At 40.1% G+C, this 27,497-nt stretch overlaps 1 protein-coding gene and 1 long non-coding RNA gene across 2 annotated transcripts in view; one reads left to right on the forward strand and one right to left on the reverse strand.

Annotated features, from left to right (window-relative positions):
• Positions 1-3,603: 3,603 nt before the first annotated feature.
• LOC141006274 (uncharacterized) lies at positions 3,604-27,156 on the reverse strand. The gene is made up of 2 exons (XR_012179912.1): positions 27,029-27,156; positions 3,604-4,022 (listed from the first exon to the last, which is right to left on the reverse strand). It is a non-coding gene; the product is annotated as an uncharacterized lncRNA (long non-coding RNA).
• Positions 4,111-27,497, forward strand: part of vegfc (vascular endothelial growth factor c) — a 92,277-nt gene continuing 68,890 nt past the window's right edge. The window contains 1 exon segment of the mRNA XM_073478418.1: positions 4,111-4,374. Coding sequence (XP_073334519.1) covers positions 4,258-4,374 — 117 coding nt within the window. The 5' untranslated portion in view covers positions 4,111-4,257.

Below are 27,497 nucleotides of genomic sequence, written 5' to 3' on the forward strand. Positions count from 1 at the left end.
ATCTAATCCCTCCATGCTGATGGGAAGTCAGGTGAAGTTTTGTAGTCCACCAAACATTTCTGGAACTTCACAGCAAAACAACCTTGTAGCATTCTCCTGAGCAACTGAAGTAGCTGGGGACTTGTTTTAAAATGACTCCATACAGCTTGTCTCCAAAAGCTCTGAGATCCTGAAACGATTTCAAAAGACGTTATTTACACCCCCTTTTTTAAAGCCAAAATCTTCATTGTACATGCTAAGCTAAAGGCTTGACCGCATGTTGGGGGTGTAAATAATGTCTTTACAAATCAGTTTGGGATCCCAGGGCTTCCATTTGTTTTTGGGTGAACTGTTCCTTTTAGCTATTTGCCCTTATTTCCTTTATAAATGTCACAGTCTTATAAATAATAAGTTCCTTATACCATGTGCAATTCAAACATGAACAACCATCTAAAAAAATACCACACAATTGATTTTTTCTGACAAAGCCCAAAAAATGATAATGATAAGCTTCTGAACTGTAGATCTGTTTAACTGATGTTGTATTTGTTTGCATTAGATTCTATAGGTGTTCGTCATATTGTGTCCTGTATGTTGCACTTTTTGGGACTTTGTATTTATAACCACCAAAAGCCTTTAAGAGAATTTAATGTGCGTTGTTGTTTGTTTTTCACATTCCAGGCAGCGGTTTGTTTCCATTTATATCACTACAGCAACCTTGCACAGAACAAACAGGTTGAGATGATGGATGGATAGATGGATACATTCTGCAATGAATTCTGCTCTTGAGCCATGATTCAGACTCACATCCAGACCTTCAAAACACAACGTGAAGTATATCCGGCTAATAGTCTTTTCCACTTCATACATTTTTCACATAGCTGACACACACATACACACACACACACACACACACATGCACGCGTGCACAAAGATTACCACCCTGCCCATTGTTGTACAGTTCCGGTAGAATAAAAATTCCCACAGTTGGAATGGGTGACTGAGTACACACAAATATGACAAATATTAAACGTTTTCTCCAGAACCCTGGTAGACTGGGACTGCAGTCACATAATAAGTTGTGACCCAAAACCAAATGTGCATCAATGTAGGATGAGATGGGAGTCAGATTTGAATATAACAATAGTGGGCTGTGCTTCGCACTTAAGGACTATGGAAGCGTTCATTCAGTTGATGACCTGGGTTAAGCTGTCTGTATCTTCTGAACTGTCAGCAGCCCAGTGCCCAGGGAGCTCTAAAGAATGTAAGGAAATGTGGAGTGGAAGGTGACACGTGAGTCTCAAGGGATTGATATATTTGATCAAATAAAGACAAATCTGTTTCATTAATCAGGCCAGTGACAGAAATCAAAAGTCATCTAAAAATGTGTTCTACAGTATATTGGTCTGGAACACAGCCAGCGATGATGGATTGGATGATTATTGTAAGAACAGCAGGGGCCAATGACAGGTAAGACCTCTATAAAAAAAAAAAACACTAATGTTGGATCTAATACTGCTGATCTTATTGACAAAACATGACAAATATAATTCACAGTCTTCAGCTGAGGTGGCAGAGACAGCAGTAGGAGCAGGTTGCTTGTGTTTATTGTAAATGATTAATTCTGAGAAGTAGGTTGTTCGTGCGTCCTCAAGTTTAGGATTGAGTACAGTCAAAAGCTCTATCACGTGAAGTAAATGAATAATGATGATGATATGTGATCCCCAAAGGCTGAGCCTGTTCTGCAATCCTTGGATTGACCCTTGACCTGTCAGGCACAGGCCAGTCAAAACAATGCAAAGCCAAGGAGTAATCTCTGTTTGAGTCTAATGAGGAGCATGGGACACACATACATGCACACACAAGTACACACAAGTACACACAAGTACACACACACACACACACACACACACACACACACACACACACACACACACACACACACACAGACACACACAGACACACACGGATGCAGAAATCCCACAAAAAATCACATGTTTCTGTTATAAATTGTCTTAACACACTAAATAAATCAGTTTCTCTTAAAGATCCCAGCTCATTAGTTTCTGTTAACTCCATCAGTTTAATCCAAACTGAATATGTCCCAAGGAAAGAGTCCATTCAGGCTGTTACTGTTAGTCTGTGTGTGTGTGTGTGTGTGTGTGTGTGTGTGTGTGTGTGTGTGTGTGTGTGTGTGTGTGTGTGTGTGTGTGTGTGTGTCTGTCTGTCTGTCTCTCTGTGTGTGTGTCTTGTAATACTCTGGAATGCCGGCCACACTAAAGGATTTCATATCCCTTAAATATCTGCAGAGTGGCCCCTCACACATGCATGCACCCATGCACGCAGACACACACTCCTTCCTCAGGATAACAGTCTTGGCTCAACTTTGAGATGGGGAGACCCCTTGCATAGTTTAACCTTTCTACTTCACTAGTGTTTCTGTGTGTGTGTGTGTGTGTGTGTGTGTGTGTGTGTGCGTGCTTGCGTGCATCAGTTTCGGCCTACAGCCCAAGGTTCAATAACTCTGTCACTCTGTCTCTCTTCACTCCATGGCAAGTTATTACAGCTGAACCTGCTCACACTGTGGACTGGGCTCACCTCAACACTTCTACCCATCAGGAATATGAGCAAATCTCAGAAAATCTCTTCTGACTCGGTCCACTGTGATGAAAATGTAATCAGATGTAGTGAAATTCTGAAATAACAATTCCTGACATTTTCATCAAAACAAGAAAATGTGAAACGTGCTCAAAGTTCAGACTGAAAAACATCATGAGGTGAACTGACAAAATAAAAGGACTGACATTTATATTTTGAAAAAAACCTGGTATTGAGTCTATTTTCAACTTTTACACTTTTTGTTTGTACTTCTGAGTGCAATTTTATGTCAAAGGTGTAAGATAAGATGTCTATCTATCTATCTATCTATCTATGTGTATATATATATATATATATATATATATATATATATATATATATATATACATACATACATATATATATATACATATATATATATATATATATATATATATATATATATATATATATATATATATATATACATATACATATATAGTGTGTGTGTGTGTGTCTACTACGCTGCGTTTCCTCTTAATTCTCCGACTCACATGTGAAGTAGCAGATCAGAGTGAAGCTAATAAAAATCAGGTGACAGTTGAACTTCCGCTCAGACCTCTTAATAAAACGACTCTTAGCTCGCCTGAGCAGCGATAGACTGTGAAGTATTAATGAGAGTAGGCTGTGACTGAATGTAAATGCATGTGTTTTAAGTTCACTGTATTCAGGTTTGACAGTTCTGTAATTTAATGAAAAATACATAATATGTCTAATAATTTCAGCCGCTAGTTGTTTATCACACACAGACATTTGAGAGCACCTTTAAGACTAGATTTTATTACACAGAATACTTCTTAAGCAACAAATTTTCTTTGCAAATGTGAAATAAAGTTCTGCAGCTGTATAAACACATTGTGCACATGTGTTCATTTCTTTCTCAGTTTTTGTTTTCGATTTTTTTTTACATGCACACAAAAGATGATATACAACTGAAGGCTGTGGAATTATTTGTATCATTTCACCAGCTCAACATATTAATGACACTTATTTGCTTCTGTAAACAAGAGTGATTGGATTTTATTCCTTGGTCCATGAGCCCCAGATTAAAGGCCATTAAAAGGTAAAAAGTTTCTCATGAAATATGTTTTATTTCATGAGCAGCTGTGAGGAGACGGGTAAATGGGCAATGCCATCAGTTGACGACGGAGGTCAGCAGAAAATATCGATTACTTCATCCACCTTTGTAGCTGCTCCTTCCAAAAAAAGTGGCCATGTGTACGCTTTTATTTTGAAGGCAGATCGTCCGTTTTCCTGTTATTGTTGCTTCTTAACGGTCCTCATGTTGACGCGACTGACTCCCCGACCCACCGGATCTCTGTTTCCATATGACCGGGCTTTCATTCACAGCGGGGCTCATACACATGCTGCAGCAGTCCCTCTGTGGAACAAGCAGCTACTGGACCCTGACAGACAGACAGAGAGACAGACAGACAGACAGAGAGAAGAGAGAGAGACAGAGAGAGAGAGAGAGAGAGACAGAGAGAGAGAGAGAGAGAGACAGAGAGAGAGAGAGAGAGAGAGAGAGAGAGCAAATGAGAAAGTGTTATCAGAAGGAGAGGGGAGCGCACACACAGGAGGGCTTTTTAAATGTCTCTTTTTATGCTTCTTGGATCATAATCACTTGAGAACTTTGTAAACATGCACCTTCTGGGAATATCTGTTTTACTGGCATACCTCCTCTACACCAACCTCGCCAGCGACTTCAGCCACAAAGACTATTATGATTACTACGAGCAGGAGCAGATGGACGAGCCGGTAAGTTAGAGAAAATAATCATCAGGACTTGTATGAAGTGAAGCTGGATTCACACAGCAGCAGCCTGCATGTGCTTCGATATTTCACCTGATTCTGTCAGTGAGAGGGGCTCACAACCGCACAGTCAACCTAAATACGTATTAATAATTGGAAGAATTATGGTAGGCTAATGCAGGGACCCAAAGTTGAGGTGCAGGGACCACCATGCTACTCTTGATGGGGATATTTTTCTTTCTTTCTTTCTTTCTTTCTTTCTTTCTTTCTTTCTTTCTTTCTTTCTTTCTTTCACTCACTCACTCACTTATATTTTAGGCCTGCAGGGGTTTATCTTGAGATGATCCCACTTGACAAATTTAAGTCAGAAGCCAAGATGTGGATGGAGGAGAGACATTACAGAAAAAAAGGAATAATTTGATTTCACCCTTATTTGTCCTTGTTATTAGAGGGCTTCTGCAGCAAAAAGTCAGGAAATATTTTAACATCTCAATTCAAAACAAACTGGGAGGTGAATCTGAGGACGGCCAGGGAACAGTGAAACCACTCCATAAGGATTGTTCCAACCTCAACAGGTGTGTCCGCTGATTTGATGTAAATTCATAGTGTATTTGTTAGATTATGCTGTAATACACTGTAGAGTAAAATAAAGTGGGCAAATTGGGTCAGGGCATCTATAACAAACATAATGGCTACAATAATTTAGATAAAGGCTATAAACATCATCATAAACCCTGGCATTAGACACTCCACTTAAACCTGGTCTGAACAGTCTGTTCTGTGGATGGTTCTTAAGTTAAGAATCCAGTGCTAATTTCATTAAAAGTTCAGTTCTACTCAACCTGTTTCACTATCCATACAAAGTGTGGAGCACACACTGGAGGTGTGGGCTTTGAGAGAAGTGGGCATTTAGAAGGCACGTGTGCAAATTAAAGTCTTTTAGTTGCATTATGGGAACTGTAGGATCCAGCACTTTAGAAGCTTGAGTCATACAAAGGACTAAATGTCACACTGTCTATGCTGCTTTGATTTGAACAATTCTTTTTTTAAACCTTTCTTTCCTCAGTCCCATTACTTTGTTATAATGCAATATGAAATCACTGGTTTACTCCTTATTTGATTAAAGCAAGACTACACATCCTCATCCCTACAACAACAACTGAATAGGTCAATTGTCAGTGTCTCTCAAAAAAACGTATAGCACCATTCCTAAAACAACATGACTGTTGCAGCGTACCAGTGACAGGCGCTCTGGACCTTTGTTGTATGCTTGGAGTTTGGTTAAGTTTAGGAAAACATTGTGGTTTGGCTTAAAATAACTATGATACTTATGTAACTTCAGTTTCAAACGTACCTATGTTACGTACGTAATTTAAGTAATATAATGTACCTGATGATAATTAATTGTTAGTAAGTTTAATTAACTCACTGTTGACTTTTGGTTTCACACTGTACATGAACAGTGCTCTCCTGAATGAAGGTCCTGCGTTGTTTGACCCAAACATCCATCCCCGTCCCTCTCCCTCCATCACTCTTCATACTGCTTCGCCTGACTTCCCCCTTTGCTGCCATTATTATTAGTACAACCACTAGAGGTCACCGCCCAACAATAAACATAAATATGGATCATAATGAGCTGCTTTCACAAACGACTGATAATGGTTGTTTTTGTTGCGCTAGATCAGAACATAGACACAAACTTGTGACTTCATCAATGGGTAAACTCTTCAGCTACTGTAGATAGTCATTTATTTATGCATCCACAGGATGTTACATCAATGAAATTATTAAATTTGTTTGCTTTACTCTGACTTATGTACATTTTATGCACCTTTAACCCTGGGAAAAGTGCTTATATCCCCTTGACATGAACAAATATCCTGAGAAAATATAGCAGTGTTACCAGAAAAAAAACTGAAATGTATTTTATTTACCCAGAAAATTCCGAAATCAATTTATGAGCCAATACACACATATTTTGCAATGAGCCGTCAAATTTGGAAGAAAAACTACAAAGATATATAATGTAGACAGGACATTTTACAGATTAAAAATAAACTTTATTGTCCAGAATGACATTAGCGCACTAAAACAGCAAACTTGACTGTGGCTTTAACCATTGAAAATTACCCCAAGCATCTGTTTCTGCATAATGTTCTCTAAAAACAAAGGTTTTTTACATCACATACACCCATACCAATATAACGGTGAAAAGATCAGCCAACTGATATATCAGTTGAGCTCTACCCAGAATGCCCTGAAAAAGTGGTACGTGCCTTGGGAATGTTCAAGAAACCAAATGCCACAAATCTGTTCAAACATGGCCAGAAAAAAAAGAAGAAAAACCCACCCCCAAGTGCCTGCACTTTCTCCCCCTCACACAGTTTTATATTAATACACTTTCCAAGTTACATTTCCCGTGTGTGTGTGTGTGTGTGTGTGTGCGCGCGTGCGTGCGTGACTTTGCACAGTCGGAAACAAAAGGCACGTTAGTAACAGTCGGTGCTCCAGATGAAAAGCTGAAGCCAGATCTCTTTGAGTGTATTTTCCTAACTGATTGTAATCATCTGTTCTGGTGCACAGGATATCATTAAAGGTTTAGCCTGAGCCTTTTCTGCTGAGCCTCAGGATGTGAGAGGTCAGGGACAGAAAGAGATACACAAACACTGATTCTGTCTGTCACATTATGAACTAGCTGTTTATTGTTTTACACACAGAAGGTAACACTGATATTTACTGGCTTTTGTTAAATGGTGATTATCCATCTGTCGAGTTTAATAATAAGAGTTGGATTGATGCACCATTGAAACATTCTTTTCTTTAATGTGATGCCAGCACAGCAGATTGAATTGAACCAACTGCTAAAGAAACTGGGCGAGAGAGGAAGCGAAGCAATGAGAGAGACCAGTGAACATTTTCCAGGGGGGAGGATTAGAACGGAGTGTTTTCAAATTAGCCAGAGAAAGGAGCCAATGAAGGCAGGTGTCACAGGGGTCAAGTGTGTGTGTGTGTGTGTGCGCGCGCGTGCATGCGTGCGTGTGTGAGGGGGGATAAGTGCTAAGCAGTAACATGCAGCCATTTGATCATAGCAGACTCTTAATTGGAATGATGAGTTTTTTCTCTCAACTCCTGTCCTCTACCTTTAAAGCCTTCATTTATTCTGAGGAATGTTAGTAATAACTGAGACTGACTCATCTCCACTGTCAGGTGAAAACCTTGTCTAGTTGTCAGGTGTCTAAGGATTTAAAAAACAGTTGTATATTCTTACTTGAGCATGTTGGTGATAATGCAGTGTGGTAGGGATGAGGTTTTTAAACAAGCATTTAATCTGTTTTCAACACTTGATTTACTTATTTGAGAGGTTCAGTCAGTTTTGTTCAGCTTACTGCTGAAAAGAACTCAAACACAGAAATTGGCAAGTGATAATGACAGTATGTGATGCTTGCATATCCATTTTATTGCAGGCTAAATATCTTGAATCAAATAGCACAGTATTTAAGGTTAATGATCCAAAGCTTAATGTCCCTGTTTTACTCCATTTGTGGCTTTAGTTTAATTTCATTGGTTGAAGACAGGTTTTATTATAATTGTCCACATTGAAACAGACAAAGTTTAAAGCAACACTAGATTAATTTTACACATCAAATCTGTTTACAGGTCTTGGACTAGATTGACACTAGATCAGGCTGTGCAGTGAAAATGCAGGTTTTCCCATTCATTTCAATGAGGGTAGTCCATTTTGGCTGCGGCGGTGCTGGCTGCAGGGGGCTCCGAAAAAGAAACGCAGTCAGCTGCGGCGAAAATACGACTCAACTTTCGGAGAAATGCAGCACGACGTCACGTTTCAGTGGCCAATCACATAAGCTGGTTATCTGACTGGCAGCATGAATGACTGAAAACACAGCGGAGTGTAATGTAGGGTGTCATGTGTATTCACTCAGTTTGGCTGTGTGCACCAGTTTATAAAAAAACCTTTATTTCATCTGTGGATGCCGACAATCACTGTAGGACCGGCATTTTTAACCTACTGAGGCAGAGGCATGACCGCAGATCAGAGGCAGAGCAGAACGGGTCAGTAGCAGGGCATGTTATCTAGCATGGCTGAAGGCGACAGAGGGCCACAACGGACATTTCTCTGTGTAGCGTGATGTTCCACTAGTGGTCACTCTGTTTGGTCTTGTGCCCCAGTTTAAAACACACAGTAATGATCTGCCTCATCCTGGTGGTTTACTGATATTTTAAATGCTGAGGACAAACAATCACTAGTAGGACCAGCACGCTGGTAGCATGACAACATAGCAGCTTCGCCTTTCAGCAAACTGATCAGCACGTCACACACACCATGGACTCCCACCATGGACACCACTCCCACACCACTGCCACACAAACCTGCGCCAAAACACTGCACCACTGGTTTCGGCCTAAGTGTCCAATTGTGACACACTACTGCATGTGTAAAAAAAGTTTCACCTTTTGTGCCTCCAGAGGGAGCTGTGAAGTCTGATAAATGTTCTGAGTCAGCATCAGTTTTTGTTGAAGGGTACATTACAGCTACATTAGCTGCTACTAGCATAACACGGCCAAATCTCTGGCTAAACTGATGACAATCCAGTTGCATTGTGGGTAATGTAGGCAGCAAATTTGATATGAAGAGGAAATCAAGGAATATAAAGACTGATTTCTCTGGTTTAGCTGCATGGATTTTGATACTTAAGAAACTAAACTGTTCAGTCAGTCTGGCCATGTTATAGAAGTGCAATGCAAACTCGGTGTAGCACTCTTTTAAGACTAATATACTGTAGCTTCCAGTCAATACTAAGTTTGATTAAAAGCTGCATTAATCATTTTATGCCACTGGGGGAGAAAACATGGAAGTAAGCTAACGGACACATGGCCACCAAAAATCACTGGTCAGCGTTGCCAGATTTACGATAGTTATTGTACTTTTACAATAGTTTTGCCCTGTGTACAGTGTACGATTGAAATGCCAAAATTGCCATAATGTACAATAGTTTGACCATTTTGTGATACTTTGGTTAGTTGTTTGGTTGTAGAGTACATTATCTTATTTCAATGAATTTCATGACAGGATAGCAAAATATGGATCCTCCATCTCACGTGACCTCTTTCCAGCCAATCATGTTTGGGTGTAAGTTTAATATTTCCCATCTGGCAATGCTGTCACTGGCTACTAAGGTTATTATTGCTACATATTAACAAATTATATTAATTACACACTAGGAAATTCTGTGTATCCAGTGAACAGACTTCACCAACTGCTGAGGGAAATATCTGGCTCCTAGTTGCTAAATGCTTCACTATGTTCACCAGCCAGTTCAGGTCTTTTGCCTGCAGGGCAGGCAGGGTACAGCAGGTTGAACAGTAATTATTTGGTGTACAAAGGTTTTTGCCTTCAAAGGTTTATGATAACATCTCAGACTCACCACTATAGTACATTTTGCAGCCTTTGACAGCTTTCACATTAGTCATAGTCACTGGATTTTATGTTTATATCAAAATATTGATTAATTGGGGATAATTATTAGAGTGTACCACTTTGGATATTGCCACTATATTGCGATGTTTATTATATTTCCATTATTTCTGCAGCCCTGTTGATTGGTGACTCTAAATTACCTGTAGGAGTGGTTGTCGGTCATATATATATGTTAAAGCCTTGTCAACCTATCCTGGGAGTTCTAGACAGCTTTAACCCCCAATCAGAGATGTGATATGATGAGTATGATGATTATGACTACAGGTTTTCACAGTGAGTGTCTAGTCGGCCAGTCCATTCATCTATACAATAGTCAGTTCAGCGTTCAATATTTCCTCAGCTATTGATCAGTTAGACATGAAATTTGACAGTTATCATCAGTGGGGCAAAATGACTACTTGTAAACAAGATTTATGATTTGGATACTCTTTAACATGTATGTAATGTACATGTATATAATATGTATATTTATCGCAAAATGAATCAGTGCTATTCTGGGTCTCTATGTGCAGTCCATTATCCTGAATAAATCAAGGGAGCTTGATTCCTAAAAATATCAGTGTTAGGTCTGTAAGAACCTATGTTCCTGTTCTGACAAGGATAGGCGGTACTGTATGTAACACATCAACATACATACTAAATCAACTTCAAAGTCAGTCTAGGCCATGACTCACCTGACTTACTACATTTGGCTTCATAAGGAGGAAAAATCCCCAGTCAACATCTCCGGTGAACCCTGTTTAGTACCATTTGTCTTCATGACTTTTCAAGTGTTTTTTTTTTTTTTTTTAACTTTAATGTTTTCATTGGCTTTCCACACAGTTTTCTTTTTGACTCACAGGATCTGCTCCAGAACATTTTTTTTTTGCTTCACTGCTTTGGGATTTTCAGAGGGTAAGACCTATCAACCTAGCAGTCCTGCACCAAATAGTATTTCAAAATAACAGTGTTAGTGGGTAATAATACTATTTTACGGAAATGACTGCCATCCAGATGGAAGGGATTTTACAGTGAATGCCACAAGTTTAGAAAAACACAATAAAGTACTTCAAGGTTAATTTGGTCATATTTGTTGTTATTGGCCACTTCTGCAGGTTTCGGTGCATTTTTTGAGACCATGTTGGAGCTTTCATCTCAAGTTTGAATTTGGTTTGATTCAAAAGTATTTCTATAGTCATATTAACACTGTGTGTTACAGACCTGAACATGACTATTGCACGTTTCCATGCAACGCCTCTGCAACCAATGAGGTGTTCACACTGCTGCACATACTTGGAGGATTTGCCATTGCTCTGCGACACTGTAGCTAGCAATGTGCACAAACCTACAGCTATGCGAACATTAGGATATACATATACAGTATACTGTGAATAGAATAGATAATACTGAAATTTATGAACAGCACTTGTGTTGATGTGTTTGTACTTCGTATCACATCTTTTAATATGGTGGCTTCCTATTTTCTGCTTCTCTATGTGTTTTGGAGGAGTTGGAATGGGACTGACTCGGTGGTTTTACTGTTCATTCATTTTCAGTTATGGTTATGTTTAGGCAACTCAAATCATATAATGAGGATCAGGAAAAGATTGTGCTCGGTTAAACATTGAAATACTGAGTGGTAACTTGAAGCAGAAGACCGAACACAAACCATGACCTTTGGTGTCAAATGTTTTGTACACCTAACCATTCACCTCAAGCTCGGTCCAACTGTTTGCCCTGGTTGTAAAAGGTCAACTCACAGACCTGCAGTGGGAATAAATGTTGCCAGTGAATATAAGCTGCAGCATGTTTCCTCTTAAACATATTTGCAAATATAGATTTATTATATCTGATTGTAGTTCAACAAGCTATAAACACAAAGCAAAACAATCTAGCACCTTATAAAATTGATATAGCAAATGCATTGGAAAATAGCTGCCCACTGTATACAGTGTATTTAGCAGACATGGAGCAACGGTAGTAGTCATAGTTTCTAGTATTGTAGTATTGTTAGTTGCCACTGTACACATGCAAGACCAATAGACCAATGCTCTGTTTTGGTCTCCACCAATTATTGAGCTACTCAGTAGTGATGTGTGATACTACTGATTTTCCTTTCCTTCCCGATACCAAATTAAACCCAGGCGGTTTAATTGTCGTTGATACCAATACGATGCCGATACTTTGTACACAAGCTTGATAAAACAGTATTCCGCACTTTTAAGAATGGGAACTCCAGTTTGAACATCAACTCACAAACTGAAGCCTAGACAGACATGTTTCTGTTTCCCAAGGCCAGTGATAGTGATAGACATCAGCAACAGCTCCCCTCTCTCTCTGTACCTGGATTATACCTGCCAGTGCCAAAGGACTCAGTGATTGAACTCTGTCTTACCTTAGCAGCACCTTTCTTCTCATCTTCCTCAGACTACAGCTGGATAACTTCATTATATGCTGTATTGTGAATACAGATACTTAACAAGGTTTGTGGTGTTTCTGCATGACCTCACAGTCCTCACACACACATCACATACGCCAGCTCGGTGGAGCAGGGGTTAGCACTGTTGCCTCTCAGCAAGATGGTCCAGGGCCTTTCTTTGTCGAATTTGCATGTTCTTCCCGGGCTTGCACGGGTTTCCTTCGGGGTCTCAGGACCCAAGTACTGGCTAAGATCTGGAGTTGGTCCCCAGGTGTGTACGTTGCGCGCTGCTCCCTTGGGAAGGGTTAAATGCAGAGTACCAGTCTCACCATGTTGTACATTGTGTGATATGTGTCATAAATAAAGATTCTTCTTCTTCTTCTTCTTCTTCTCAACATTAACTGTCTGCCAGTGGAGCCTTACACAGAGACCCATAGTTCACATATGACTATGACAGGTGAAAGTAGTAGCTCCTATTATTTGAACTAGAACCTGTGATAGCGTAGTTACTTTTCTGTGTCTTTGATGATGATAAAGCACATTTATCGCAGATTACTGAGCTTAGATATCAGTCTTTATATATGAAAAACGATCCTACAAGAGAAATGTTCAGAATTGGAAGTATCGATTCAGATCAAATTCCTGATTCGGTCTAACTGAGGCCTTGAAGTGATGATGGGTTCTAGCAGGGCTCTGTAGCAAGACAGAGAGTTTCCAACCATCATGCAATCTGTTGATGACCCTGAACTCTGAAATAGACGAATGGATGTGGTGAAATACTCGATATAACACCAGCATCTCTCTCTCTGTCTCCCCAAGTCTGTTTCAATGTCTCTCTCTCACCCTTTATGGGCTTTTGTTGCTCCATAACTCTTTCTTCATCACAATGAGGATGACTAAGAATAGAACAATATCAATGCCTGTTTCTTTTTTTTTTTAGCCTTTATCCTGACCCGGTCACCACATTATCTCTAAGTTTCTATTTATTCTCTGTGTAACTGCTTCACTCCCTCTCTCTCCTTCTCTGTCTGTATCTCTCGCCCATATTTCACAACCCCCTGGAGTCTGCAAAAGAATGTGGTTTGTAATTAACTATCATTTCGAAGGAATTTTCTGTGATTTCTCTGTGGACAGTCCAGCACAGTCCACTGCTATGCCTGAGAGTTTACATACGTTTCATTAGCTTAAAAAATCAACCTTGTTAACTGTCACTCTAAAAAATGCTAAATGTTCTCCCAGATTCAAATAGAAGTAGATGCTATGTGCTACTGTTGCGCATCTGTGTGGCTACCTTATAGTTTCTGGTTCAAAAGGTAATATTAACATTTTATGTGGCAATTTAAAAAAGATGCTGACAGGTTAAGGCCTTGACAATTGTTCAAGAAAACTTCTGATTAGATATGAATACTGGGAAGATAAGAAGTGAAAGAAGTAAACAGCACATTGAATACAAGAAATAGCTGTGCTCCCAATGTGTAACTGGAGTTAATGCTTTCTAGACAAGTATGCTGATGTTTGATATCCAGTGTGACAGTTAAAGGATGAGCGTCTGCACCAGCTTTACCTTCAACCTATGCAAATGGCCGTGTTTCTACATCAAAGTATAAAGCAAAGAATCTTCAAACACAGCTCTGTGCTGCAGCGGGGGCTTCAGACTGAAACTAGGCTCGCACGTGAATCCCTCTCACATGATCTCATGTAGAAGCAGACGTAAACAAAATGGAGATTAGCGTGGTGCAACAATTTGCCGTAGTAATGTGCTGCAGTGAGAAAAAAACAAAAGCAGAAGGTTAGACAAGCCTGAATGACTGGGGAGATGTGGTCAACACAGGTTTTCTTTTCTTCAGCAGAAACTGGAAGTGACATTTTAAGTTCTCTGTCAACTGTAGTATTAGGGTTGGGTACTGAACTTTGGTACTATTAAGAGTACTAACCAAATTACGTCAGTACTACCGAGTACCAGTTCACATTAAGTCACTCTGTGCCAAATTTCAGTACCTGAGAGATTATGATTTGTTGACTGTAGAAGTGAATGATTTAACTGGTTAGAACTGAAATAACTTTTTTTGTTATTAGGAGAGAGTAAAGTATGGAAAAAGGTACCGTTGGCTACTGGTATCAAATTCCAGGTACCAGTATTGAAACTGGTATCAGTTCAAATGTGAACAGTACCCAACCCTGAGTAGTATGCTAGCTAACATTAGCCTCAAGGGCTGGAATGTTTACCGTTACTTGGCAGCACCGTCAGCTGCTCTGATTGTTGTGGTCTGGCCCGGAAAGCACTGATGAATTCATCCAGATTTTAAATCATAAATATGAAACATGTTTGAAATGATCAGGGTGGCCTGGTTGAGTCTATGAGCAGTTCAGGAGGCTTGAGACTGCAACTTTAACCCCTTCACATTACCAGATAATCTGCCAGAGACCGATACTGGTATTACAATTGGACAGCCTACAGGACCAGCGCCACTGGAACTGAAATGATACAAGTCTGCCACAATAATAACGTTACCGTCAAAATATCTCTGCTAATTAGATTCATGCTCTACTTTAATACACTGGTGGTTAGGTCAACAGAAGTGACTAATGCGCCTATTTTTGAAATTAATAACTTTGCTAACTGTTTGCAGTTCACTTTAACGTTACATATGTTTATTAAAAGGTTAAATATATGGTTTGCCACTTCACATCATGCTAGACCTGCCACTAGTATGAAGAAAGCAGCATCTAAACACACACTGCTCACCCAACTCAGATCACACTGTTAAATTAGGCAGTGCTGTACAATGGCAGAGAGTGGAGAACCCATTTATGTTTTGGCAGTTTTCACCACTCTCTGCAGTGCTGTCTGGTCTGGCAGTTGCCATACCCTACTGTTATGCAGGATCCACTTGAAGGTGCAACAGTTGATTATTCTGAGGACCTTCTTTAGTCCTCTCAAGGAGAAGAGACTGGTGATCAGGGTTGAGGTGTTAAAAGTTCAAGAGATGTCCTCGGAGATGTGTACAACAATCCATCCAATCCATCTGGCTACTCTGGTAAGAGGCCTAGACCTGTTGTGATCAAATTCCTCAGACATAAAGATAAAATGGCTGTGCTGGGAAAAGCTAAGGAACTGAAAGGAACCAGTATCTATATGAATGAAGATTATTCTGAAGGTGTCAAGCAAAAGCGCAGGGAACTTATCCCTGCCATGAAAGCGGCCAGAGAACGAGGTGATATAGCCTACATTCGATACGACAGGCTCATTGTCCATCCCCCCACCCAGAAGCAAGGGATGGGAGTTAGAGCCTAGTTCTCTGTTCTGCCTGTTTTAGTTTTTTTCTTGTTTGTTTGTTTTGTTTTTTGTTGTTTGTTTTGTTTTGTTTGTTTGTTTTTTTAACTTCAGTGGTCTAATGTTAGCGATGAATCCGACCCTGACATTGCTTTAAAAATTTTCATGGACTATTTTGAGAATATAGCTAATAGACATGCACCATTAAGGAAATTCACAGTAAGGTCTAATGGTGCACCCTGGATTGATAAGGATTTAATTACTTTAATGAAACAAAGGGACCAAGCTAAAAAGGTTTATATGGCCTCTAGCTCAGTGAGTGACAAAAAAGTATATTGTACTCTACGAAATCGATTCACTAAGCTGAACAGAGAGAAAAAGAGGGTGTACTATCAACAACGAACAAGGGGGGTCCAATACGATGGTAAAAAGTTGTGGAATGTGTTAAACAATATAATGGGTAGACAGTCTAAGATGAATTCATCCTACATTGAATCTGATGGAGTGTTTATAACCGAACCATTGGATATAGCCAATTATTTTAATAACTACTTTGTAGACAAAGTTAATAAATTAAGGTGTAAAATGGATATGGAGTACAATTGTAAATCATGTGCACTAATTGATAACCACATTATGAGAGATACAAATTGTAAGTTTGAGTTCAAACTGGTGGAAATTGATGAGGTTGAGAAATTGTTATGCTCCATATCTGCGGACAACTGTGCTGGTACAGACTGCCTTGATGGTAAATTATTAAGAACAGCTGCTATCCACATATCAGCAACTGTATGCCATTTATTCAATGCCTGTCTGTCTAGTGGGATTTGTCCAAAGCCTTGGAAAGAAGGAAAAATAATGCCAAAAATAAAAAAAACCCAAATTCCCTCTGAATGGTCAGAATAGCAGACCAATTACAATATTATCAATTCTCAGTAAACTTCTTGAGAAGATTGTATCTAAACAGATTCGAGATTACTTTACGACAAATAACTTGATAGATAATGCTCAACATGGCTATAGAGATGGACATTCCACATGCACAGCACTAGTTAAAATGACTGATGATTGGCTAATGGGAATTGATAAAAGTTTGCTATCAGGTGCAATTTTATTAGATTTTACTTCAGCTTTTGATCTTATAGACCATAAATTGTTGATTGATAAATTGAGATGTTACGGTTTTGGTTCTATGGCTGTCTCATGGTTTGAGAGCTATTTATCTGACAGAACAGAAATTTAACCCTCTAGGCGCCAGAGTTTATTTAGGAAAATATTCCGTTTGGATTGTAAGATTTCAAAAGGCTGTAGCTTGGAAGTGGTGAGAGATAAATTCATAGTGTAAATGAGAAAAATATTCATAATGACCTAAAGTTTGTGATGGGAGTAAATTTAATCATCTAATTTGCATATTGTGACGTCACCAGGTGACTGAAAGTAACTTTCAGTAAAACTGATTTTTGAACATATTTACACAGAAAAAAAATATTTATATTGTCATCTCATCCTCAAAATAAAGGAACAGGAGTTTGATTGGAGTAAATTTACTAATCTAATTTGTATGTCACCAGGTAAAATTCAGTAAAACGGAATTCTGAACATATTTACACAGTAGATTTTTTTTTTTTTCATCCTCTCATCCTCAGAGTAAATGAACAGGAATCTGATAGGAGTAAATGTCCTAATCTAACTCGTAAAAAGAAAAGAAAACTCTCGCCGTGATCAGCGTGTGCTGCTTGTGTGACAGTGTGCGCAGCTGCAGCACCGTCAGTCACTCGTCTCTGACGAGCGATCGTCATCAGAGGGCAAATCATCCCCTTCTGAATCGCGATCAGCAAAGATCTGTGCAAGCACTTCATCCACACTGTAAAGTCTTTTGGGCATTTTGTTTTTTATTACAAAAATCGCTATCTGTCTCTCGATCTGTCCAGCACACTTCCGCCACCGCTCCGCGGCTCTCTCCTCTCCCACTCTGCCGCTTAGCCGCTGCCGCTCCGACAGCCGGTGTCGGGTTTCAAACTTTTTTTTCTCAGGTATTTTGCATAGAAACACACCCCCAAATGACGTCAGGATTGAAGCTGAATCTATTGGCTATCTAGTGGTAGCAAGCAGTAACAGCACAAGGCAGTAGATTTAAAGATATGGGCTGTTTTAATGAGCAATGTTGCCTGTCGCAATAATGCGACTTTGGCGCCTAGAGGGTTAAATGGTACGCTATCTAACAGCAAAAATTGAAGCTGTGGGGTGCCGCAAGGCAGTTGTTTGGGACCACTTTTATTTTCTATTTTTACAAATGATCTTCCTCTTGTGACTCAAAAATCCAGTTTGGTATTGTATGCTGATGACACCACATTATATTATTCTGCATCTACAATAGGAGAACTTCACTCTGTCCTCTCAAATGACATGGATGCAGTGTCTGAGTGGGTTATAAGTAATAGACTGGTTTTAAGTATCTTAAAAACTAAAAGTATTGCCTTTGGTCCACGACATAGTCTAGCTAAAAATACTACACTTACAGATTTTAGGACAATCAATCAAAGAAGATGATAAAGTAAGACTTTTGGGCATTACCCTTAGTAACACACTGCTGTATTACTGCTGTTAGGAAATGTGCTACCTATTTAACACCTGCAATTCGCAGACAGGTAGTACAAACATTGGTGTTGTGTCATCTTGATTATCGTTCAGTTATTTGGGCTTCTGCACCCAAGTCTGAGCTTATAAAATTACAAACAGCTCAAAATAAGGCAGCTAGACTTACTCTTGATTGTTCTTATAGATCATTGTTCTTATTGACAGAATGCATTCTTGTCTTAGATGGCTAAAGGTTGTTCATAGGTTATCCAGCAGTTTATTGTTATTTATTCGAAACATTATTCACAGCAAGTATCCTACAGCCCTTTCTAATCAGATTGGTTATAATGCTGATGTTCATCACTACAGTACCAGAGCTTCAACTCAAGGTCTACTTGCATTACCACGACCAAGAACTAATCCAATGAAAAGTAATGTTGTATATAGAACCATTTCGTTATGGAACACTCTTCCTTTAAATATTAGGACTATTCCAAGTAAAAAAGCATTTAGGAAACATGTAAAGTCACTTTTCAGACTTGAGAGTTACTAGTCTTTAATGTTACCATTTTGGGAACTGTTTTTCTCTTTTCTTCTTTTCCTTTCTTTTTTATTGTAACTGGATCTGTGTATGTTTTGTAACTGGATCTGTGAATTGTTGTTTCATATTGAACTTTTTGAAAAGGACCCCAGGAAGACTAGCCTGGCGTTTGTGCGTAGGCTAATGGGGATCCTTAATAAACAATAAACAACAAACAATACAACCAGAAGGTTAAAGCTGGCAATGCAATGAACCTCAGTCCCGTTGACACAATGGTTGTTGAGGAACAAGTTGTTGTCAGCGCACCACGCTTGCTGCCACGTACTTGATAATGGAATTGGACCCATGAATAAGCATCCAGCCATAAGGGAAGAGGGAGTAGAGGAAATGATCTAGCCAACAGCCCTATGGGATGCCAGTGTTCAAGGTGAGGGTTGAAAAGGTGTATGATTGTCAAACCAAAAAAAACTGGGGCTTGTTGGTCAGAAAGTTCAGCAGGCTGAGGAAGACCGGATGACTGAAATTGGTGATTCGTTTGGAGGGGACGATGGAATTGAATGCTGAGCTGAAGTTGATGAATAGCATTCTCACATCAGTGTTGTTGTCCAGGTGGGAGAGGGCAGAGTGAAGTGCCATTGAGATGGCACCCTCCATACTCCTATTCTGGTGAAAAGCTAATTGGAGGGGGTTCAGTGAGGTTGGTAGGCAGGTTTTGAGATGAGCCAGGACTAGCCTCTCAAAGCACTTTATCATGGTGGGGGTAGAGGATATTAAAGCTTGCTGCACTGGAGTTTTAGGCATGATGATGCACAGCACAGGGGGACAGCTGCTTGGGCAATTGACAGGTTAAAGATCAAGATCAATCATGACCTCGATCATCTGCCCAGCACAGGCATCTCCATCAGGGCCAGCAGCTTTACATACATTAATTCTACTTAGAGCAGCATGCACGTTGGTGGTTGAGAGTGTGAGGAGCCAGTGGCCTACCCTGTACCCCAAAGCATGTATTAAAACTGTGAAGGCCATGTGGGAAGGATGAGTTGTGGTTGAGGGCATGTTGGTGGTTTTGTAGTCCTAAATGAACTGCAGGCCTGAGCATCAGCGGTGTTTTGTGCCTTCAGCATTAGGCAGACCTCACAGTTCATCCACGGCTTCTGATGTTGGAATGTTATGATCCATTTGAGGGAGGTGACACTGTTAGTGTGTCAATACAGTCCACAACAGAGGAGGAGAAGAATTAGTGTCCCTGGTTGAGTCCAGGGTTTTTGTCCTGCCTCTGAGCTGGCAGCAAAGGTAGTAACAGGGCTCAATTGATGTCTCTGTCAAAAGAGTGAGGTGGCAAGATGGTGGGACAGGACAGGGCTGTTGTGAGTTGATAATGTATTATGTGTGCGACCCACCACCTGGAGATTTAAGATTGTTATTGCTATGCTATGCATTGTTATTGTTTAAAAAGCATTGACTGATGCTGACACCGTTGTGCTACATGTCACTCCTCTTATGCTTCTGGAATGCCAGCATGCTGTCTGAAATCACACACTGGCATGGCATTATGCTGCTGTTGTTTTGTTCAGTGTAAATAGACACAGGTGATTTAATGACAAGTCTTTGTTGCTGCATTATTGCATGATCTCTGTGTAAAAAACGCAGACTGTCCTTGGTGGGGGAGGGAAATGGCTTTGTAGGCATCAACCAAGTTGGTGTAAACATGTGACGAGGTGTTGTCTCCTCTAGTGGGGTAGCAGACACGTTGATGGAATTTGGGGAGTACACTCTTTAGGTTGAAGGCTGGCTCTGAATGTGCAGTCTGTTGTTTGCTCATGGCAGCATGCAGTTCTTTCATAGCAAGTTAAGCATTGGCAAATGGAGGGATATATGCTACAGTCACCACAGTAGATGTAAAATCGCTAGGATGGTCAGGTCAACGCTAGGTCAACACTTTCAACCGTGAGGTATTCTAGGTGAGCAGAGCTGTGACTTGATTATAGATGAGTCTGCGCACCAAGCGTTGTTTACATAAAGTCCCCCAGCGCAGACTGGAAACAAACAGGCAGATAACTGCTAATTCAGAGAATCTGGTGAGACGTGTCTGGGGTTGTGCACGCGCTGCCTGTCTTAGTTGAGATGGTGAACCTGTTGCTTATTTACACATCCAACACACATGAAAAGTCCATGTGTGCTAAAAGTGGAGTATTGACTGCACGTCGGAGTTTTTTCACTGAAAACAGCTGCCTGCTGCGACTAGAAACAAGGTTGATGAGTGTGGTGAGACTTAACAAAAACAGTAAAGTTGTGGGCCACAAGACCAAAACAAAGTGCTTAAAGATGTAACAATGCTCTGTAGTGCCAAGGGGAACTTTAGAGTTGGGCATTAGTTCTTTGTAGGCTCATCATTACAAGTGCCCCCTTCACATTACAGAGTCTAAAGCCCAGATGGAAAAGTGGAAGAGTCCTAAATAGCTGATTACTGCAGCTATGTGATGATTCAACAAGACTGGGACTATGTATAGCCATATTCACACAGACAAATAGCTCTCTTGGAAAGACGCAGCACTCATTCCTTTCATTGCAACAGCAGTGCTGATGATACGGCCCTAGGGAAACAAATGCATGGTCATTAGCCAATAAAGCTGTAACTGACTCAACTTTTGTTGCGATGCAATGGAGTGTGATCCAGAAAGGTCCTGCATTGGCCAATCAAATATGCAAGCATACATTTCAGGTAGTTAATGCCGTATTTCTGGATTTACTTACTACACTGTCACTGTAGTAACTTTTCGGTATGTAAAATCCTGTCTCATAGTACTTCTTAACAGCTGTGCAATGTTTTGGCATTTGATAAATCGTCAAAGTCTTGGATGAATCACTCATTTATCCTTCCTGTATAGGATGTCATCATCCACAGAAATACCGGCACTTTAAGATCACTCTTTATGTTTTAACACTTGTCTTAGTAAATTCACATGGATTTAACACCTGGAGTGCTTCTGCAGTTGGTATCCAATAGGCAGCCAATGGATCATTTTTCTGACAGTATATACATTAGCTGTAACAATACACAGATGTCTCATTTGGATTAGAATTGTTTCTCTTAGTCAGATGAGCCTGTGTTTTCAGCTAATACTACCATCACAGGTCTACCATCATTGCTGTTTGTGCATAAAAAAAGTCTGTCAGGATGAAGTTTTAGATTGTTACATGTCTTTTGGATGATCCAAAAAATAATTATTACAATGTTCTTTTAATGTCTGTCCTGGGATTGCAACACTGATAAGACCTAATCCAAGCTAATGTAACCTGATAGTCATCCTCCCTTCTCTGCCCCACTTCCATTTCTTTCCCCCATCCATCTCTTCTATTCTATCCACCTCCCTTTGGGACCTCACTTGATCCTTCATCTGAAAGATTTCTTGTAATAAAAAAATAATAAATGGGAAATGCTTTATTTATATTAAACCCACCATGACCTTTTATATATAAGAAATTGAATGAGATATTATTTAAAGATGATATACTCGTCTATGTATGCACCTCTGTGTGATTGAGTTCTCTGGGGCTAATTTCGGCTGACCAGTATTAATGCATGGCTTTTTAACTTTTGTTGCTCTTTGAACTCAAAAGATGTGAGGGTTCATTCAGAGTTTTTTGACATCTGAAGGTTAACCAGTTGGTGTTGGACTTTCCAAAGACTGACATGCAGACCTCATCAGTTGACACAATGCGTTTTAGGATTTGTGGGTCTGAATGGGAGGTGGGGGGAGGCATGAATGGGAGTGAATGTAGGGTGACAGAGGGTCAGTGAGAATAGAATGCATAATGAAGTGAGACTTTTGCAACTTCGAAGCCAGTCTTTCTATTCAAAATGGACTGTATTTTAATAATTTGTTGACTGAAACCGTAATGCACTATCCAGCACTGTGAATCCCTTCCCAGATAGCAAAATTGTACCAGACACGTTCTTCCAGCCCTCATACGGCATGCTCCAAATCTTGGTTTGCTCTTGGCTGGCATTTGGCCATGGTATGGGATTGTATCTTGTGTTTGTATATATTTGCATACATTTTGTCGAAACTCCTTTATAGTGATGCTCACAGGTAGTCATGTAATTTAAGATTGATGTATGGGACACAACGTTTCATTTTATAGTTTATTTCTGCTCCTTTCATTTGGTCCACAAGATTACTGTATATGCACATTTTTTTGTGTATGAAAAATGTCGGAAAAACTCCCAGCCACTACAACTGCCACAATAACACCAACTGCTGTCCTCAGTATGTGTCTCACAGCAGTGTGTTCTTGTGTCATATAAGTTCAGCATCTGAGCTTCTTCTTCTTCCTCCTCTTCTTTTCGTTTTCCTCTTCTCCTCCTTCTTCTTCTTTGCTTTAATTTCTAGCTGTCAGCCTGAAATTATGATGGATGATTCATGTTGTAAGGATCTAATAAGAACTGTTTTACTCTATCCCATTAGTTTCATTACCTCCACCAAAGATGTATGTGTCCGTTGGTTGGTTTGTCAACAGAATTATACAAAACCTGAACAGATCTCCATATAACCTGGATGGAGGATGGGCATTGGCCCAGAATAGACCCCATTAACTTTTGGTACAGATCCAGATAAGTGGATGAATTCAGGATTTTTTCTCACTTCCTTTAACATTACAAGAACATTTTCATGAATTTCTCAGGGAATACTGCATGGATGTTAATTAAAAAAAAAAATCAGGCGTATTTAGGTGGCTATTATTTATGAGTGAGTACAAAAGCAGCCTTTGTGGGCTTACTGAGTGCTTAATTATCACTTATTTTACTTTTGTCTATAATTTTAGTCACATCAATTGGTGACATCGCTCTGTCTCTGTTTCATGGAGTTATACTCATCATTTGCATGTGCTTTAGTAAAATCTTTTATGCATTCTTGTGTTTTTGTCAATCTTCTTACAGTATGTTCCACTTAAGCAGTTTTGGTCTGGAATGGTATAAATGAGTTATCTCATACAATTCTTGATAATTGCTGGTGGTCTCAGCTTTCGATACTCTGAATTTCGTGACTTGTGTCACAATACTGGAATTTCTAACTTTGACACAATATCTTAGATCAATATCACAGGGAAACAACACAACACGGAGGGGATAAATTGTAGATTTTTATGCTATCGCACTGTTCAGTTTCTTGGCTTAATTTGAGTTTTCAACATACTTTCTTTGTTGTTCAAAAAGAGAATAACTAAATTATCTGATTAATTTGGGATGTAACAATACCAAAAACCCATGGTACGATACGTACGTGTCTTTGGCAATTAATGATTGGACTATGTACAACTGCAAAAACAATCCAGCAGCCAGTAGCAGAGTCTGTGGGCTCGTTAGGTGAAGCAGACAGGCCAGGTGGTGCAGCAGTGGTAGGGCAGCTTCATTAGCTATTAAATCCATTCCGCTTGTTTATTGAGAGAATGTCCAAATTAATGAAACTCCATTCCACGTTTTCACTGCTACCTTGCACTGGGGGAGATTGACACGCAGACTGACACAGTGCTGCACACACCTCTCTCAGAGTTGGACGGCAAAGTTGACAGTGCCTCCTCAGATCTTGGCTGATTAGCTGGGCTTGCTGTAACAGTTATTATTTATGGCTGCAGATGTTAGCTTCAGGTGAAAATGGCTAACGTAATTAGTAATTGTTCTGAGGCAGAAGTCACGCTCAGTGACAAATTGGACATGTGCCCCGAGTTGTCCGTTTAAAAAAATACTAGGTGAGTTTTTATTATCACTCTCAGATGATCTCTGCCTCCCTCCGACATACCCCCTGCATAAGTAACGTTGGCCTAATGTCCACCTTCAATCATTGGACAATCAGCTATCAACATAAGCTGCAGACTCTCGATTATACTCTGTCTCTGCATCGATGCAGGATCTTCCGCATCATGATGCATCTTATAATCGAGAAATTTCCACACCTCTAATAATGGTCCAGTCAGTGTTGTAATATTACTTACTTTTAAGTCAAAGTCTTCACATTTTCTTCTATGCCACTGAATGTTAGTTATCACTATAGTACTTTGTGGACATTATGACTCTTTGTGGTGTAGTTTGTGGCACATGCAGCTTTGTTTTCTTCACTGCATTCTCCCTCCATGTACAATAACGTTTGTATGTTAACCTTCATTTACACCGTAACACGTCCAGTTGCCTATGATACAGCACTAAATTAGATCTCTTATTCAGGTAAGTGCAAGTACTCATTCCTTGCTGCTGCAATGACTCAATTTACACATGGGAATTGTTCAATCCTCTAATCTAATCTAATCTAATCTAATCTAATGTTTCACATCCCTGTACTTCTCCATTGTCTGAGTGTTTCTCAAACTACACCTTGCTCTCAGCCATATTAGAAATTGCCATTGGTATTTTTTTCTGGTTCTGTAAGGAGTTGCAGATGTTTTCTCTTTCTCTGTGAGCCGTATGAGCAGCTGGTTTTACACTCAGATTCTGCAACTCAAAAAAAAGGTTTAAATCAATAGGCAGTTAAAATTGAAATGTGATTAAAACTGACAGCGTAGCCATGGCATACATGTGTGTGTGTGTGGGTATCTAGTGTAATCCCATACCTCTACTTGTGTGTGGAGGCACATGTGTGAACACTTGCCTATGTGTGAAAGTATTTAGGCAGAGGAACTCTTGACCTCAACGTCTTTCATAGAGTGTCAGAGTCCAGCAACGTCCAGTTTATCAAAACTGAATCATGCTTTGGTTTTGGACCTCAGCATTAGTTCCAACAATGCTTTGGGGATGCAGTCAGGATGTACAGTACAATGTTGCTATGGACAACTGAAACTGCAACTTTTAGCCAAGGCTATATTTGTTTACATTTCAGCCAATTGGCACCATTAAAGTATGCTGAATTAGATGTTAGCAACGCCTTTTTAGATCATAGGTACCTGCAAAATTTTAATCATAAAAAGCTCACAAATTCCACAGGTCCAGATCACTGAATCACCTTCCAGTTTTGACGGCAATTTTTTATGGGTCGGAGAAACTGTCGGCTAGCGGGAGCTTTGTGACGGGATTTAAAATAGACATTGTGTTCCAACCTGGCTAGCTAGCAAGCAACCTAGTAGGGGTGTAAATCACAATTTTGATCACAATGAAATGATGCAACATTTGCAGATAGTCACAGTCTGCCATGATAAGATTCCAACTCAGTTCAATTCAGGGGGACTGTGACTCAACACTGGCTGAAGAAGCTATCCTTTACAATAATTTAATACATGTTTACAACCAGACAGGCAAACTCATTAAAATGGGCAATAATTAAGGTCAGTGTATATGATGGAATAATTGCATTAGAATGTGTCACAATGAGGCCACCTAATCTAGGCTTGTACAGCCAACGTTCTTCTCTGCTTGGCATGCCCTCAGACCTCTCTCTACCACTGGCTCTCTACTGCGTATTGTTGTGAAAAGCCCTGTTTTAGCCGGATGTTGGTGCTATAGGTAAGGTCAGATCAATGACCATCAGCAAAAGGTTTTATTCACTGGGAACCATGTCTATCAACATGAATTTCTGAAAGGTCCAGCCATTAGCTTCATGCAGCAGTGAATGGCGTCAATGCTTGTCTCTCTCTCTGAGAACACACACACACACACACACACACACACACACACACACACACACACACACACACACACACACACACACACACACACACACACACACACACACACACACACACACACACACACACACACACACACACACACACACACACACACACACACACACACGTCTGTGTATCTGAGAAGCTTTGGCTTTTTTGTTTGCTTTTCGGATGGTGAACAGCAAGACGAAAGGGGCATGAAAATGTTTAACGAACTAATCAGAAGAGTTATCAGCAGACTCAAGTCAAGAACATCTCTGCTTTTAATGGGTGGTGTATGGACCCAAATGCAGCACACAGGAAAGCAGGAATTGTGACTTGTGGAGTTTGATAATGAGACTCAGCAGAAGCACAACAAGCAAAGAAAAGCAACAACATTTCGTTCTGAGTGAGTAAGGTGTAATTTGAATGACAAATAAAGAAGTCTAAGTCTAAAATCATAGAAATGTCCCTTTACAAAGTCTCTGGTGGATCCACTGATATGGCAGGTGGAACTGGGCAGGATAATAGCTGGGTGAGCAGTAGACTTAGTCCACACTCACTTGCAGCTCAGAAGATCAAGGGCAATTGGGAACAGGCAGTGGAGAGCAGGCGATGAGCTCATGAAGGTGGAAGCCAGAAGGTGAATGTGTATATGGTGTACTCACAGCAGCAAGTGAGGCAACACAGATATTCTGATCACCAGGAAGTCACAGGGATGCAGAGTAGAAAACTCACACATTAGCGAAGCAGCAGAGAGCTGGACAGCCACAGGCAAAACAGAATCCAAGAGGCGATGGAAAATCTCTAGCCAGTGACAGAAGGCAGGCGAGTCCGAGGCAGGCACAGTCTGCAACAGGTAGTCAGTCCAGAATGAAGCGCTGGAGAGTCTTGCATGAGGAGAAGAACAATCTGGCAATGAGTGTCTGTGAGGCTAGAGTATATATACCGGGTTGATTAGTAATGAGGAGCAGCTGTGTGAACAGGTGAGTAGAGTTGGCTGATTACGTGACAATGGCTGGTGACAGGGCAGGCAGAAATGAACTGGTGACCAGCTATGCCAAACTGTGACAGTGCTGCCCTTCAATATACACCCATCAGGCATAACATTATGACCACCTGCCTAATATTGTGAAGGTTCCCCTTGTGCAGCCAAAACAGCTCTGACCTGTCAAGACATGGACTTAAGACCTCTGAGGGTGTCCTG

This window comes from Pagrus major, chromosome 1, assembly GCF_040436345.1.
Source record: "Pagrus major chromosome 1, Pma_NU_1.0".
NCBI lineage: Eukaryota > Metazoa > Chordata > Actinopteri > Spariformes > Sparidae > Pagrus > Pagrus major.